The sequence below is a fragment of the Daldinia vernicosa genome (assembly GCF_022497035.1).
Source record: "Daldinia vernicosa strain CBS 139.73 unplaced genomic scaffold F5Y00scaffold_34, whole genome shotgun sequence".
In the NCBI taxonomy this organism is placed as follows: domain Eukaryota; kingdom Fungi; phylum Ascomycota; class Sordariomycetes; order Xylariales; family Hypoxylaceae; genus Daldinia; species Daldinia vernicosa.
Window position 1 is genome coordinate 44,658 of NW_025953950.1, and position 15,764 is coordinate 60,421.

At 46.1% G+C, this 15,764-nt stretch overlaps 4 protein-coding genes across 4 annotated transcripts; 1 reads left to right on the top strand and 3 right to left on the bottom strand.

Moving 5' to 3' along the window:
• Positions 1-8: 8 nt before the first annotated feature.
• F5Y00DRAFT_117377 (uncharacterized protein) lies at positions 9-1,218 on the bottom strand. The gene is made up of 4 exons (XM_048003992.1): positions 1,119-1,218; positions 784-1,041; positions 504-704; positions 9-445 (listed from the first exon to the last, which is right to left on the bottom strand). The coding sequence occupies exons 1-4, from the start codon at positions 1,176-1,178 to the stop codon at positions 302-304; spliced, it is 663 nt and encodes a 220-aa protein (XP_047863311.1). The 5' UTR covers positions 1,179-1,218; the 3' UTR covers positions 9-301.
• A 1,216-nt stretch (positions 1,219-2,434) lies between these two features.
• Positions 2,435-7,087, bottom strand: F5Y00DRAFT_253956 (glycoside hydrolase family 3 protein; the record flags this gene model as incomplete). Its single annotated transcript, XM_048010113.1, has 4 exons — positions 2,435-2,574; positions 3,012-3,420; positions 4,664-4,665; positions 5,197-7,087. The coding sequence occupies 4 exons, from the start codon at positions 7,085-7,087 to the stop codon at positions 2,435-2,437; spliced, it is 2,442 nt and encodes an 813-aa protein (XP_047863312.1).
• A 1,183-nt stretch (positions 7,088-8,270) lies between these two features.
• Positions 8,271-10,975, top strand: F5Y00DRAFT_241295 (aconitate hydratase). The gene is made up of 2 exons (XM_048008359.1): positions 8,271-8,367; positions 8,435-10,975. The coding sequence occupies exons 1-2, from the start codon at positions 8,290-8,292 to the stop codon at positions 10,781-10,783; spliced, it is 2,427 nt and encodes an 808-aa protein (XP_047863313.1). The 5' UTR covers positions 8,271-8,289; the 3' UTR covers positions 10,784-10,975.
• A 375-nt stretch (positions 10,976-11,350) lies between these two features.
• On the bottom strand, positions 11,351-14,524 carry F5Y00DRAFT_241297 (uncharacterized protein). The gene has a single exon (XM_048008360.1). It carries the CDS (start codon positions 14,073-14,075, stop codon positions 11,811-11,813), a length of 2,265 nt encoding a protein of 754 aa, XP_047863314.1. The 5' UTR covers positions 14,076-14,524; the 3' UTR covers positions 11,351-11,810.
• Positions 14,525-15,764: the final 1,240 nt, after the last annotated feature.

The window sequence follows — 15,764 nt, forward strand, 5'->3', positions numbered from 1 at the left end:
GGTGAAGGGATACACCGGCTGGTATTTATATGCTAACTCAACCAAGCCAATTGTCTGGAGAAGAGGCGACGAATTGTGGTGAGGCTGTGCCCAGGAGCACAAGGCATATTTAGGATAGACTGAGCTCCTTTTTTAACTGAAGCGGGCATGGGGTGGAAGCCACACAAGGCACCGTTAGATTCAATTGATGAAGAATCGTATGTTGTCGATTAGTTAGAAAGTTGGCGAGTTTGGAGGCTATGTAGCGCCCTTGAATGATCGAGGCTATGTACGATGGAACATTTCCAGGGGGTTTGGCTGACTACCCGCTCGCCTGCTTTGAACCATTCGTCGGGTACTCATCTTGTAATGGAAACGCGGGGTTATAGAGATCAGGGAAGTTCATAGATTCGTCAGATAATATCTCTGTGAAATCGAGATAATTCTGGTACGTTTGATCGTTTATCTATTGCGCAAGATTAAAACCAAACCTCAACATGTTGAAGTGTTTAACTACGACTTACATTGATTTCGGTATTAAAGACATCATCTGGATTGAAGAGATCCGCTACATAATTATGTGGGACCGGGGGCGGCTGGGATCTATCCTCTCGGTCCTCCGAGAGCTGTGGTCTTTCCGTCCGAGACAGCGCCGGTAGACATGGAATAGGCGAGAAATTGCAATTGGATGATGCACCACCAGTCTTTAAGCTATCTCGCGAGTTCTATATATTTTTATTTTAGTAGTTAGTATCTACCTTGTTTAGGATAACGCGCATGAAGAAATCGTGTAGACAAACTAACCTGCATCTGATTCGTGCTTCCATTTGCGAGCTTCGCAGCATCAATGACACGCTGGATTGCCACATCGTCGAAGCCTTGATCATGTAGCAAAGTTCGGAGGAGTCGGTTTTCTTCTTGAACCCTCTGAGCTTCCTTTTGCATCTCGATAGTGGCTTGAGCCCCTAAACGCATACATTCATTCCATTGCTTTTCGAGATTTTGGATATAGGCCTGCTTCCTCGCCCTCGAGTTTCGCTGGTTGCGACGCAGACGCGCGCGCTGACCGCATGAGTTAGCATAGAGAATAGCTTTCTAATATCGCCATGATAGACTTCGGGATTCTCTTTCTAACTAACCTCCGCTTCGATACCAGGTGCGTTTGATTGTTCAGACACGGTGTGGTCTTTTTCGTCCATTATAATAAATGGATTGCTTAAGATTCGTTGTGATTATGAGTTGTACTTGGATGAAAGAAATTCGGGGAATTCATGTCCACTATCACGTCCACTGTCACGTCCACTATCTCAACCGCTAAGAATTAGCGTTTAGTGGCAGGGATTACCTAGGTAATTTTCATACACCACAGTATGAATTCGTACACTACCTACCTATACTACATGTTACCAACATACATAACCGACTCGCTAAAATAGACGTCGAATTTGGGTTATCTGTACTGCGTAACACATTCTTTTCGGGTATTACACAATTTAAGTCTGATATATTGAACAGGTGCAGTGTTGCTAGGGTCTATTATAGGGCATCTTTACGTAATCTCTATAGCCGCACGGAGCCTATAAAGGTCCTGTATCAGACAATCCTCTGATCAACATCTTAGATAGTTACCATCACCCCTCAATCGTTAGCTAGAATATCATTCAATCGACATATTCAACAGTTCAGTCATGCGACTAATCGTCTCTTTTCATCGTGAACCATTTATCGTTCATATTTATCAGTTCATTTACAGGCTTTAATAGAGTATAGTGCCACTATCAGCTTCTTGAGGTCTATTCTAAGATCTTGAGTTGTTGAAGTAGTGAGCCATACTCGCCAAGAGACTGTAGCTCCTGTTCAATATCGCATTGCTATAGGCTGAGTTCTAGGTCAAGAATAACCCATGTATACCTATGTAAGCCTAGAGAGTAGAAGGTTACGTCAGTAGCCCCTTTAATCATGGGAAAGAGGGGGTTCGGGGGGGAAACGAAAAGTGTCCCTACCTGATTAGCCCCTCTCGCTCAAGCCAGGCTACGTGCCTTAAATCATCGTTATATTCTAGGGATTCCGTATGGCTAACTTGAGCACCGAATAATCTACTATTTCGGACGATCTACTGATGGTTAGCTGTTAAATCCTGGGGGCGGACGTGGTGCAGAAAAGAATAGGATAGTCAGGTGTAGGGGTGAGCATACTGCAATATAAATGATACGTTGTCCAAGGCTGATGTCCATCAGCCATTCATTGCGAAAAGCCATCAACTCCATAGCTCTTCAAAGTGAGCCTATCCGGCAAGTTGGTGAGAGTCCGGCCCCAAATTGCAACAGTTATCTATTGAGTCTTTTTGTCGTATTCCGAGGTTTCGTCCACAAGTTTTAGTGGAAATCCCTTGTCGATGTTCACAACATCGTGTTAATTATTTGGCTATTCCATGCTGGCATCGACCAAAGTGAAATTACCAGTCACCTAGACTATAGTATTTCTTTCTGGCTTCCTTCTCGGCGTCGTCAGTGGCCTTAGTTCTTGCACCCGGTGTGTCTTCTGGAACTATCTGGATTGCCGGGAATTCCGTTAATAGCCTTTGGAATTCCGTTTCTGAATCAATGTTAGAATGGTTATCATAAAGACGTATGTGCCTAAGGTTTACCTTAGGATGTTGTGTTGAATGCGAGTAAAAATTTCCTATTTAGGACACATGCCTTTCTACCTTGTAGATAATTTTCCTGCCTCATAAAAAGCTGTAAATATGAAAGGAATAAGTCTGTATATGCATAGGTTTAAAGCTTCTTTATTACTTAGGTCTGGGGGGTATCGTCTCAAAGCTCTCGATCGTACTGAGAGTATTGTCCAGCCGTGTAATAGCAGTAAATTCGGGCTATTGTAGGGGTACCTTCCAGTTTAATAGGGGGTACATAGGTTGCTAATATATAATAATAAGAAAAATAGTATAGAAACATGGTGCGGTGTAAACCTTAGGCTTTTGTGTTGCCCGGGGGGTAACCTCTAGTTATAAAGTGTAAGTTGTTACTCACTGCCTAGTTCTTCGTCGATGTTCTCCACTGCCTCTAAGAGAACACGTCTAATTCCCTTGGTTGCCTCTTGTTGTCCGATAATTCCGTAGTCCGCGAGGAGAATCGACTCCTCTATCTCATTTCGATCGGACAGGAGCCACAATACACGCTGTTCATGTCCTTCGCAGCGATCTTCTCTAAAATACCGGCTGGTGTGTACCCGCCGTGCGCAAATCGCGATGGAGAGGAGATAATGGGCCCAAGTAAGCTTGTTGATGTCGTTATGTTCTAGCTCCTTGTGTTGATACCACTCCCACTCGCGCTCAACAAACTTGTAGAAATGGTATAGAGACCTTTCTTCGAGGTGATGTTTGTTGCAATAGCAGGAATGATATCTTGGTAGTGAACATTGCACCCCATTGTCATAAGCCTACAAACTTGTGAGTAAATGCTTCTAGAGATGTGATTGATACGAGTAGATCCTTACGTCGCAAGACATAGCTTATGAATTAGTAATTCGAGTAGGTAGCTTAGATGTTTTGTATTATTGGAAAGCGTTTGGTTGTCGGCCTTGTTGATAGGTATTGCCGGGACAATTTAAGATGAAAGTAATGTAGAGTCTTGTAGGTGTGTATTTTATATAATGGGAGTTCTAGTGAATTTGCTTGACTATGGTCCCTATTAGTTCCAACTACTCAATATATTGTAGGTAGGATAATGTTACTCACATTCTTCCGATAGCTTAGTTGTACAAAAGGTGAATTGGGTGGGTGAATTGGGTGAGTGAATTGGGTGGGTGAATTGGGTGGGTGAATGGGTGGGTGGTAGACCACGAATTGAAGACTCATCACTCGAGGATAGGTATTTATAGGCTCCATGTTGAATGTTGCTATTGCAAAGCAATAACCTACGCAGGTTTGCGTTGCCATGGTGGTCGTATAGTTTATTACTCGGGCGGATGTCGTCCGACTTGAAGTCTTCCTCGTACATGCGTTTCAATCGCGCCGACTCGGACGCGACACTGTTGCCCCAACCTATTTCTTCGTCGTTATTCGAGCAAACGCCGCCCCAGGTGATGAGTTCCAGCTTGCCGAAGTGCGAGCTGCCGTCCTCGCATTTTCGGTACCGGTCGTACCAATCCTTGCCCGGTGCGTGCTTAGGTATGGCACCATATTCCCGTTAAGAATACAAGGAGGATAGATGATTAATGTATTTGTTAAAGTTAGGTAAAGTGTTGGGAATCATTGACAATGTGCTCCTGTGGTCTGTGTGTGCAAGAGATGGGAGGTTTCGTAATAGAAAAAGAGTGAAAATAATTTTTAGATCTTGAGTTAATATTAACTCCGCTAAGCTTAGGTCGGAGTTCCTCTGGCGACGTAAGAAAGTTCAACGCATGGAGACGTCTGGTAGGTACATGCAAGGAACTGTTACGCACCTACCTCTTAACTAACTACCTCATAACCTGCAGTTGCAGCTCACTCATTCATGAGACCTTCCTAAGAGGTACGTATCTTACGACGTGTTGTAAAAGCTTAACGTAATGGTATGGGAAGGAGTGGAGGATATCTTATATAAAACAACACGTGTACCTGACTGGGTACTATAGCTCCGTATCCCTCGAGGGAGGTGCTTCGATACTTTATAAGGTATAGGAACGCGCCACCCTAACTTACATCTCTTCTAAGTATGCACATAAGTTAAATCATACGACAAAACAATTTACCTTTACCATGTTAGGATGAAGACCAAAACGTAAGGCACCCCTTACACGAACATTATAGAAACCTTACGCCAGTATATGGAACAGTATTGACTCTGTTTGGTCGGATTTATCACACGAAACTATACAGGAAACGGTTGAGACCTTATAATACTACTTGTATCCAATAAAACCAAACTGACCTGGTTTGATGTTGTCATAACAGGAAAAGCTAACTGGGCGGATATTAATTGTTATACTTCATGCGATAACAAAATTACCTCCGGGAAGGTTTCTATACTACAAGCTCTCGCTTTTCCACCTATCAAACGCCCTGAAAGCTTGATTGTGGTATTGAGAAGGGAAACACTTATGTTTCTTCTTTTGGATATTATTACTTAGGTAATTATCTATTAACTAAAACTTCTCAATAGGCCCCTTTTCTAGCATTAGAATCGTTAATTTACCAGCTACTCAGTCACTCGGTGCCTCATCATATCTTCACACGTCGATCTGCGTAGCTTAGCCCATGTCCGAATCTAAACACTGGATCTTTGGTATCGAACGGCACATCTTCCATAGCCGCTTCGACAGCTGCATTCGAACGCGGTAAGTCATACGGCAATTTGCCTTCAGGCTCAGCAACACCGAATATGATATCGAGGAATGCCTCGGAACTGCTTCCAAAACTGGCTAGCATTGCCACCGATCGTTCTGCGACCTCAGGTACTGCGGCTGGTCGGTCTAACATCATGTCGACAATAGCCGGCACTGTTGAGTATATAGCCTCTTGGCGCGCTCGTTCTTCGGCGGAGAACTCAAGAGATCCAGCGTGGAACATAGATTCGACACCTCCTGGTCGCGGTTGGTAAGGAGCTGCTAACCGCAGAAGAGCGTAATCAGCATCCTCGAGTTTATCCACTACCGTATAACCTCGATTTTGCAGTAAAGTTGCGTTGAAACCCTCGATATAGAATTTAGTCTCCGGCCCAGCGTTGCGAAGTGGTAAAGTCTCGTCCTTGTTGGTAAGCAGCGTATACGAGCGACGTTGGGCCTCATTGCCTAAGCGCGTAAAATAATCATTCCCGACGATTCGAGCGGCAGCATCTGTATCGACAAATGGGTTATCAAAAAGCCCTAGCATGAACTTTTCGCGCAGTAGCTTTCGCACAGAGACATCCAAGCGTTCTTCGCTTACCACGCCCTCATGGACCAACTGCACGATAAGCTCAGGACGCGTCTCGCCGCCGAATTGGTCGCACCCAGCTTCGAGGATGCGCGCTGCTCGCTCTAGCTCTGATAAGTCCTCTACTCCCCATGCTCGAGCAGGCATGTATTGACCAGCGAGGTATGTATCAGTAATCAAACCCCAGTCGGTTACTACAACGCCCTCGAATCCGAGCTCGTTGCGTAGAAGATCTGTGACAATCCCCTTATTAAATGAAAACCCCACAGGCTCGTACTGAGTGCCGATCGGACGGCTGTAGTACGGCATCATTTGGCGGGCGTCTGCAGCAATAGCTGCCCTGAAAGGGATGAGGTGATGATCGAAGTTATTTCCAGGATAGGTCTCGTTCTTTCCGTAGACGAAATGACTATCTTCGCCGTTTTCCATCGGACCTCCGCCAGGGAAATGCTTCGTCACGGTACTTACAGAGGTGAGACCGAACTTCTCGCCTTGAAAGCCTTTGATATAAGCCGTAAGGAGTTCGGCGGTTAGGTTCGAATCTTCGCCAAACGTACCAGCAATTCGCGCCCACCGCGGCTCTGTCGTCAGGTCTACTTGCGGGTGCAGCGCAGCACGCAGACCAACAGCTAGATATTCTTCGCGAGCGATCTCGGCGAATCTCCGAACCAAGTCGGCGTCTCGAAGTGCAGCGAGTCCGAGAGTCTCGGGCCATTGAGAGAAGCGACCTGCGTTGAAGCCAGTTCCAATATTCTCAGTGAAGTGATGTCGAGGATCAGAGGATAGCGTTATAGGAATTCCAAGACGCGTCTCCCGAGCTCGTTGCTGGACGCGATTGTGGAACTCGGCTGTCTCCCTCGCATCGGTAATATCACCCACGAGGTTAAAATGCGTTAGAAATTGGTTCCCAATCATGAAGTCGGTGCTATTCCGAAGTGCAGCTTCGCTCCCTTCATCCAATGTGCCGTTAGGACCCATGAACAGCATCGCATGGAACATTTGGCCGGCTTTCTCCTCTAGGGTCATTCGCTGAAAGAGATCTTCAACTCTATCGTTGACGCATAGAGAAGAGTCTCTATAGGCTGGGGTACCTGAATCATTGCTGGCCGCATAGCCCTGGAGTGACTGTCTCGGCCCACGTGGTGTGCTGAAGCAGAAGCCATTGAGAGGCCATGCTGATAATGCCAATAAGACAAGTAAACGAGAGCCCATGATTCTTCGTGATACTGAGAGGGACTTGATACTAGAGCGGTGGCTCGATTCCTGGCCTATAGAGATTTATAGCTTGTCTACTCGAGTTTCTCTCCTATTTATGAAGCTGGTGTAACTCGTATGACGGCGACGGAGAAACAGAGATTTACGGCGAACCACGCCTGAAAACATTACGAACGGGTCATACGATCAAAATGATAGCCAGCCGGTACCGAATCGGGTCTGTCGGCCTTTTCCATCGGCCTATACTTGGTGCACTATTAAGTCCGCTGTCTCGGCATACGTGGTGGCATACGTGGTGGCGTCCCGGCTCTTGTTTCTCCACGCCAACTTATACGAACTTACACAGATACAAAGCAATTTGGGGTAGGTAGAGTATGCAGAGACTATGGGGACCCCAGCCTGATGTAAGCGGCGGTCCATCGTAATACATCTTGGACCGGAGTAAAATACGACTGCTTGGCATTGTAAGATGATGATTCTGGCAAGGATATTCAGGAGGCCGGTATTGCTGCTTTCTATGGATGTCATTTCCCATATGCTCCTTGATGTCTACAATGTGTGCACCTTTCGAGGCTAGTCTTACATAGGTAACTTAGTTATAGGATCCAAGTTGTATTAATGATATTAACTAAGCATTATAACATATTTCATAAAGAGTAATAGGAGTCAATATATCATTATAAAAGAAACCTCGCCACTCGTTTATATCAGTTATATAATAGTTCCTCCTAGAAAATAGACAGTGACGTGCCCACGTTTCATATAGTTATTAACTATGGAATATTCCATTCTACAATGTTCGCCTATAGAACATTTCAAACGAGTCCCTAACCCAGATTCTTATACGTACCTACCTAATAAACTTATTCGTATCCAAATGCAGAAGGTGCTATTATTTGACTTGCCAACAGGTTAGTAGCCTATCTTCCAATATAATTAACAGCCGGCTTACTCCCTGCTTCATAGGAGCATCAAATACTTTCTGCCAATACGAGATTTACACTGTGCATCTTAATGATACGGTCCTTCCTGTACCCCAGATTTTACAGGGACCCACTATTGCCCCTACCCGCTCCGGCATCGCAAGTAACTTTTTGTGTGGTCCAATCAAAATGACTGAATTGTCAATTTGTCGCAATGAATTGAATTTTGTGATTTTGTGTTACTTTTTTTTTTCTTCGCCAAGTATTTCTTGTTGCATGCTTTTGCACCTGCGATGCCAATCAAAAAGAATGAGGACAGCTAATCTTTTGTGCCGTCGAGGCACCCCTCTTCGAGTACGTGTAATTCATATACTATTCATATACTATACTTAGTTCCAGAATTAATACCGTATAACTATAGGGGCTCTTAACTCGAAATTGCCAAGGACGCATCCCTTTGACACGTACCTTTGCGACGCCCACATTCGACACTTCGAACCCCCGAATACCGCCATACCTAAAGTTGGCCAAGAACTATGAAAAGGTCAAGGAGGTACTGGGTAAGGGTGCTGCCCTTACCCTGGCTGAGAAGATCCTCTATAGTCATTTGGATAATGTCGAGGAATCTCTCACGACTAATACGGATGGTGGACGAAATATTCGAGGGACAGCAAATCTTAAGCTAAAGCCTGATCGAGTTGCCATGCAGGATGCCTCGGCACAAATGGCCCTTTTACAATTCATGACCTGCAATCTCCCCTCGACAGCTATCCCGGCTAGCATCCACTGCGACCACTTAATTGTGGGCGAACGAGGCGCGCAGGCCGACTTAGAAACGGGAATCAAGGTGAACCAGGAAGTCTTTGACTTCTTAGAATCTGCGGCGAAGAAGTACGGTATTGAATTTTGGCCTCCTGGTGCTGGTATTATTCACCAGAGCGTCCTGGAAAACTACGCTGCCCCCGGCCTGATGATGCTGGGCACTGACAGTCACACGCCTAACGCCGGAGGTCTTTCCACGATAGCAATTGGCGTTGGTGGTGCTGATGCTGTTGAAGCTCTCGTAGGCGCACCGTGGGAACTTAAGGCCCCTCGCATTTTGGGAGTAGAGCTGAAGGGCAAGCTCAGCGGCTGGGCCGCACCAAAGGATGTCATCCTCAACCTTGCGGGGCAGCTTACGGTACGCGGCGGCACCGGATTTATTATCGAGTATTTTGGGCCTGGTGTAGAAACACTCAGCTGTACCGGAGCCTCGACGATGTGTAATATGGGCGCCGAAGTTGGGGCTACGACTTCTATCTTCCCGTTTAATGCTGCCCACGTGCGATATCTGGAGGCGACACACCGACATGATGTAGCAAGGGAAGCAAAGAAGTTCTCGGATATCATTCAGCTTAAGGCCGATGCTGGTGCGAAATATGACGAGGTTATTACCATCGACTTATCCAAATTAGAGCCTCATATCAACGGGCCCTTCACCCCTGATCTATCTACGCCGCTATCTCAGTTTAAGCAAACAGTACAGGAGCAAAACTGGCCCGACAAGCTATCAGCAGGTCTGATCGGAAGTTGCACAAACAGTTCGTATGAGGATATGACGCGTGTAGAGAGCATGGTCCGCGAGGCGATAGAGGCCGGTTTAAAACCTGCATCCGATTTCTACGTAACGCCGGGTAGTGACCAAATCAGGGAAACTTTACGACGAGATGGTCCTCTGGATACGTTTAAGGAGGCTGGTGGCACTGTGCTTTCAAATGCCTGTGGCCCTTGTATTGGTCAATGGAAGCGACATGATGGCGTTGAAAAGGGAACCCCCAACGCTATACTTACCTCGTATAACCGTAACTTCCGCGGCCGCAATGACGGAAATCCCGACACTATGAACTTCCTTGCATCACCTGAGATCGTCACCGCTATGACCTTCGCAGGCACTACCACCTTCAATCCCATAACCGATTCGCTCCCCACTCCATCCGGCAAGGAATTCAGATTTACACCTCCTGCAGGTCTCGAAATTCCAGCCCAGCCGTTCGAGATAGCTCGAGAACAGTTTCGACCCCTTACCCAAGCCCCCGACCCATCTGTAGATGTGGCCATTTCACCCTCTTCGGAACGTCTTGCGCTTCTGGAACCGTTCGACCCCTTTCCTACCTCCGAACTATCAGGCCTTCGCGTATTAGTCAAAGTTACCGGAAAATGCACGACGGACACTATCTCTGCCGCCGGTCCCTGGTTGAAGTACAAAGGCCATCTCCCCAATATTAGCGAGAACACGCTCAACACGGCGATAAATGCCGAAACCGGCGAAGTCAACGTCGCTTACGATTTAGACGGATCCAAGCACACGATTCCGGAACTAGGAAAGCGCTGGAGGGAGGCTAAACAACCGTGGCTAGTGGTAGCAGAACATAACTACGGAGAGGGCAGCGCACGAGAGCACGCTGCGCTCCAGCCGCGGTACTTAGGCGCCAGGATCGTGCTTTCCAAGAGCTTTGCACGCATCCACGAGACGAACCTGAAGAAGCAGGGTGTCGTGCCGCTGACTTTCGCCAACGAGGCTGATTACGATAAGATCGGTGCCGGTGACGAGGTATCTACAATTGGCTTATATGAGATGCTGCAAAATGGTGGTAAGGGAGAGGTGGCGCTTAAGGTGAAGAAGCACAAGACCGGAGAGGAGGTGCTCATAAAGACGAAGCATGCTGTTAGCAAGGACCAGGCGGGCTTCATTCTCGCAGGCAGTGCGTTAAATCTACTCTCGAAAAAGTAAGTGATATGGGTGGATTTGAGGCACACGGAGGTCAGCTTTATGTGCTCGATGATAGATATGTGTAGCGTATGTTTATATGTTATATGACGGAATTATAGACAAGCATGCCAAGCGGTACCTAGGTTATGAAAAGTTTAGTCGAGATACATAAAAAAAAGAAATATAGACATGATAACATACTTCTACCCTAGAGGGAACTTAAAATGAAGCCTGTTCACATTTTACTCTAGGAGATATTTTTACCTAGGTATTTCTACAGCTGTTAAACTTTTAAACTGCAACGAAGAAGGAGGAATACCTAAATATGTTTATAGGTATGGAATAAGAACATTAAGAATATCCGACTTGATCTACTACCTATAGTATTGTCTTACTTAATTATTAATATAGCGGCTAGACTTATTATTGATAGCTATAGTAAAGACAGCCGTAGCAATTTACCTAGATCCCGAAAGGAACACGCCACTTAAGAAGCTGTTATACTAATTAAATTAGGTAGTCAACTTAACGTTTTAGAATAGTTATTATTTTATTCTAACTAAGGTACCTAAACCTTCAAAACTAATTGTCATCCCTGGTCCTGGGAACTCAGCGAAAGTAACATGGAGCATAGCTGGCTAGTAATAGTTTATAATTTTGGTCTCAGTCAATTTCTCCTAGTGGCATACGCATAGTAATTTTCCAAGATACCCGAATCGCATGTACGTATGATTAGAGTGTATAGTAGCGACTGACTACCTTCAACCACCCTGGTTCATATATTGTTTCTAGCTCCTCCGTAAACTTGAAGCTACCTCCTAGTAAGTGGTATCTCCCTGTCTAAAGACGCCTCACGCCGTCTAATGTAATAATCTTTAAAGATCATTTCCTTATTGCCTATATCGCCATGCCATCGGAAGCCTAGCTATTCGTAGCAGCGCCAGCCAAAAACATTATATATGTGCATTTTTCAATAGTCCTCGGGCCATTAACTTCACGGGCGGCTAGTCGGCCCGGGAGTGTGGAATTATAGCTCACTTTTGAACCTTCAAACGGCCTCTGCTGGATCTCCGTCCATTTCGATATCACTATCTTCATTCACAACCATGTTTTTACCTTCCATCTCCTTTTGTTGGATGCCCTTTTGACGGATATGACGCCTTTGCGCGTAATACTGGTCTGCCATCGCGTCTAGTTCATCTAGAGCGGATAACCAGGCAGGGTTATTCTGCACTCGATCAGGTAAGTCGATTCTGGGCGCGTCGTCGCCTTCTTCTCGTCTCCGCTTCACTGCACGAGCTGCAGCTTGGCCAAAATTACTTTTTCTACTTCCCCGTTCACGAATCTCGTTCTGTTTTTCAAAATACCACTTCTTGGAGCGGGGACGTGTCCAGTGGACTCGCGGGTCTATATGGCCAAAATGTGTCGCTGGACGAGTGGGACGCGGAGGTTGTTGATATTCAGGTCGACCGAACGACATAGAGCCAGGTCTATTAGCTTCATTAAGTTTTCCGTAGATATATGAGTCGAATTTATCCGGATCATGCTTAGATATCCAGACCTGCCGCCTTTCCTCGGGGCTCAGGTGTTTCCAACGCCGGTTTTGAATTATGGATGCAAGAGTTGATTCGCCCACCGACGGATTGGCAGGCCTCTTTGCTGTGCTCCGATTATTGGCAGGCTGTGCTGTCTTTGGCACAGCCTGATGACGTTTTGCTGAGGGAGGTTTCTCCGCCACCTGTGATCTACCGAGTGTCTGTGTACTTGAAGGATCTGAATCTTCCCTACTCGGCGACCGTTGTGTAGGATTAGGTACTTCCTCGGAATTTAACCGAGATAATGGAGTACCTAAGTCAATTCTAGGGCTTTTTATGGTGGGAATGTTTATTCTTGTCGGATTTTCAAGTATATTGCGTATATATTCATCTACCTGTTCTTTCGTCGGGACGTGTGGTATACGATGCACCCCATTAACCCTTGTAGTGTCCAACGTTGCAACTGTAGTAGGAACAGCAGACGTTACTGGTGGGGGATTAGTAGCAGCACCATTGACAACTCTTCTAGTACCTTCCGCCGGTTCTGGCACTTCGCCTTTTCCTTGATCTTGAGTATCATTCTGACAGGCTTCAGCTGCGGGGTTTTCATGGGGCAATTTAGGATGCTGGACAGAGACTTGCTTGCCGTTAGCTGGTTTGGGTTCCGTTGCCGGTGAAGCGACCTGTGAGTCCGGCGAAGGCAACGCTGGCGCGGGTCGGGGTGCGATATGAACGTGAGGCTTCCGCGCGAGGGACCGAACTGTCGAATTGGAACTTATCTTGCGAACACCGTTCTGCTCTTTCCAACCCGTTGCACCATTTCCGCGCGGCTTACTCGTGTCTTTACTTTTGGAGACTTGCACCTTTATTGACTCTCCCTCGCGCCTTGACTCGGATGGAATATGTGCAGTGCGAGGGTTGGGACCTCCGGCATGGTCTTCGTGATGCTTCTCTGTACTGACATTCAGATTTTCAACGGCATTATTGGAAGATCGGGGACGAGGGTTATCATCCTCTGTGAGGTCTATGACCTCGTGAGTTGGAATTTTGTAACCCTTGGAGTTGTCATATAGACTTTGTTGCTCACGTGGCCGACCCTTGTAGAAAGGTTTCGAAGATGAAATATCCCGTGATCCAGGCCCTGATGGCGTTTCCAACGGAGAAGATATTCCTTTCCTCGGCCGAAGAGCAAAGTCAGAAGCTGCCACGGGTTCGTGATCACGTTCACCAATATTCGTCGATATCACCGCGGGAGATAGAGAAACACGACGATAGGTCTCTACTTCGCCTTTATCCACGTCAGCAGACAATTTTGGCCGTTTTTGTGGTCGTTGACTCGAGGAAGAGATATCCCCAGTAGGGCTAGCATTAAAAGGTAGCTTGGGCTCGGACTTGCGTACGCCTACTGGTTCGTGCTTCGAGTTAGAAAACGCGTTGCCGGCAGTTTTCCTTGCTACCATTTTAATGGGAAGGTGCTTCTTTTCGTTCACAGGACCCGCCATTGGAAGTGGTGCCTTCACAGTGATAGCATCTCTCAGCTTCTCTGATTGGTGGATTATAGCAGTGGAATTACTTTGGGGCTGCGATGCGGGCCGTTGAAAATGTTGATCATTGCTCGGCTGCTGATAATCCGGAGTAGAAGAGGGCATTATAACGGTTGCAGGTTTGAGCGCGTTTATGCTGTCAGTATGCGTTGAGCAATAAGGTCCCTTGATGAAGATAGGGGCTTCGCATTCTTTGAATTGACATCGTTGTAAAATGTACTGGTTATTCTCCATGACTCAATTTTTGGGATAACCCAATCACACTCTATCTAAGAACGTGATGCGGTAGGAAGGAGGCTTCGTTAAATCCCAATGCGCGGGCAGCCGCGAGGGCTTGCGAAAATAACAACAAGATACCTGCGTTCGTTCCCTTGAGTTTTGTCGAAGTCGTGTCATCTTAGCCGCCTTTTCCCTTATGATGGAAATAACTTCAGTGATTACACTGGGAACTACCTCGAGTAAAAAGTCAATACTTGAAAACTACGGGACGAGTGAGAGATCGTCGAGATGCGCCGCCGGCAAATTTGATTACTAAACCGCATAAAAGTAGAAACGAGGAAAAGACACGACCAGATTAATCCGGGTAGATAATTGAAAAGACGAAAAAGGGAAGGAAAAAAAAAGGAGAGAGCTGGCGGGGTGAATGACAGACAGGTTACTTACTGAAATGGTTGAACAAACCCGTTAAAAAAAAGGCGGCAGCAATAAGAACAGAGATAAGGGGAAACGAGAGCTTGCTAAAAAGGTGGCTTGAATAGTAATTCGTCTTGTGATGTTGCTCGACGTCTTATCTTAAAAAGATGAAGGATAGTCGTATACCCGACCTATATCTTTAGACACCAATAAGAAATGAGGTCCTATAGACAATGTTAGATTGGATATAATTATTGGTATGCACACCCGATAAAGGATAACGAAAACGAAATGGGAGGCTTGTCTCAGATCTTTTCAGTTTTTAATTTGAGTCATCAACCTGCAGGATACACCGGCTTCGAATTCCGAACCTCGCTTATCACGATCCCCAGAGTTTGGGCCCTGGGGCGTATATTCACCGCAGCCTTTGGTCTTGCCTTATGGTGGTAATGCAAAGCTAGGCTCCTATATAGCGGAACATACAGCTATTGCTGCAACTTTCTTTGCCTTCTCCCCGAAGTGAAGGACGGGCCAATAACTTAAGTGTGGCGAGCCCTACATAATATGTTGCGGGGGTTGAAGACGCGTTCTCAGATAGAAAACATTGGCTGAATGTGAGGCGGGTTATAGAATTCAAAACCAGCAGTATCCATAGATGCAGTCCGCCCTTTTACCATATTCGTTCATCATAGACCAGCCTCGCCATAAATAAAAATAAAGAGTTGAGTTGAAGAGCAGCAAGTAAAAAATGTTTAAAAACAACCTACCGGTAGTGATTAATACCCTTTCGGTACTCAATCCAGTACGGCTGCAAGGCTTCCTCGTCATGGTCCGTAAGGGAATTTAGCTGGCAAGCTTAAGGCTCAAGTAGACACCAAAACGGATTAGGATCGCGCCGATCGGGATTTTACGCTGCGTAAAAGATAAATGGTATAAATGGTATGGTATTCCTCATCATAGCGCAACAATGGTCTCACGAAGTCGGCGTGCAAATGTCCATTGGGGAAGAGAACATTCAACCGGAAAGATTAGGTTAGGAGGTAGGTTAGGTGTAGTTTGGCACATAGAAGATGAACTTCCTAGGAACAAGTCAATGTTGTACGTACATGGCGAGAATTAGTGTCGACGGTCAATTGTCCATAAAGTGGCCCGTGCAATGCGATAGGTCTAAGATGTGGACCTAGTCGCTTGTCGGATTATTGTTTTGGCGGACTTTATAAGGCGAGGCCATACGGAAATGATCTCGAGAGCCGTACCTTCTTTTATTTAAATTACTACCATCATTACCTA

What these genes read in the sequence shown, in the direction of transcription:
- F5Y00DRAFT_241295 (XM_048008359.1), top strand. Translation starts at nt 8,290, where the DNA reads ATGCTTTTGCACCTGCGATGCCAATCAAAAAGAATGAGGACAGCTAAT. An exon ending in GTCGAGGCACCCCTCTTCGA is followed by an intron (nt 8,368 to 8,434) that starts GTACGTGTAATT and finishes GTATAACTATAG; the next exon opens with GGGCTCTTAACTCGAAATTG.
- F5Y00DRAFT_241297 (XM_048008360.1), bottom strand. Translation starts at nt 14,075, where the DNA reads ATGGAGAATAACCAGTACATTTTACAACGATGTCAATTCAAAGAATGC.
- F5Y00DRAFT_117377 (XM_048003992.1), bottom strand. Translation starts at nt 1,178, where the DNA reads ATGGACGAAAAAGACCACACCGTGTCTGAACAATCAAACGCACCTGGT. An exon ending in CACCTGGTATCGAAGCGGAG is followed by an intron (nt 1,042 to 1,118) that starts GTTAGTTAGAAA and finishes TCATGCGGTCAG; the next exon opens with CGCGCGCGTCTGCGTCGCAA. An exon ending in GAAGCACGAATCAGATGCAG is followed by an intron (nt 705 to 783) that starts GTTAGTTTGTCT and finishes AAAAATATATAG; the next exon opens with AACTCGCGAGATAGCTTAAA.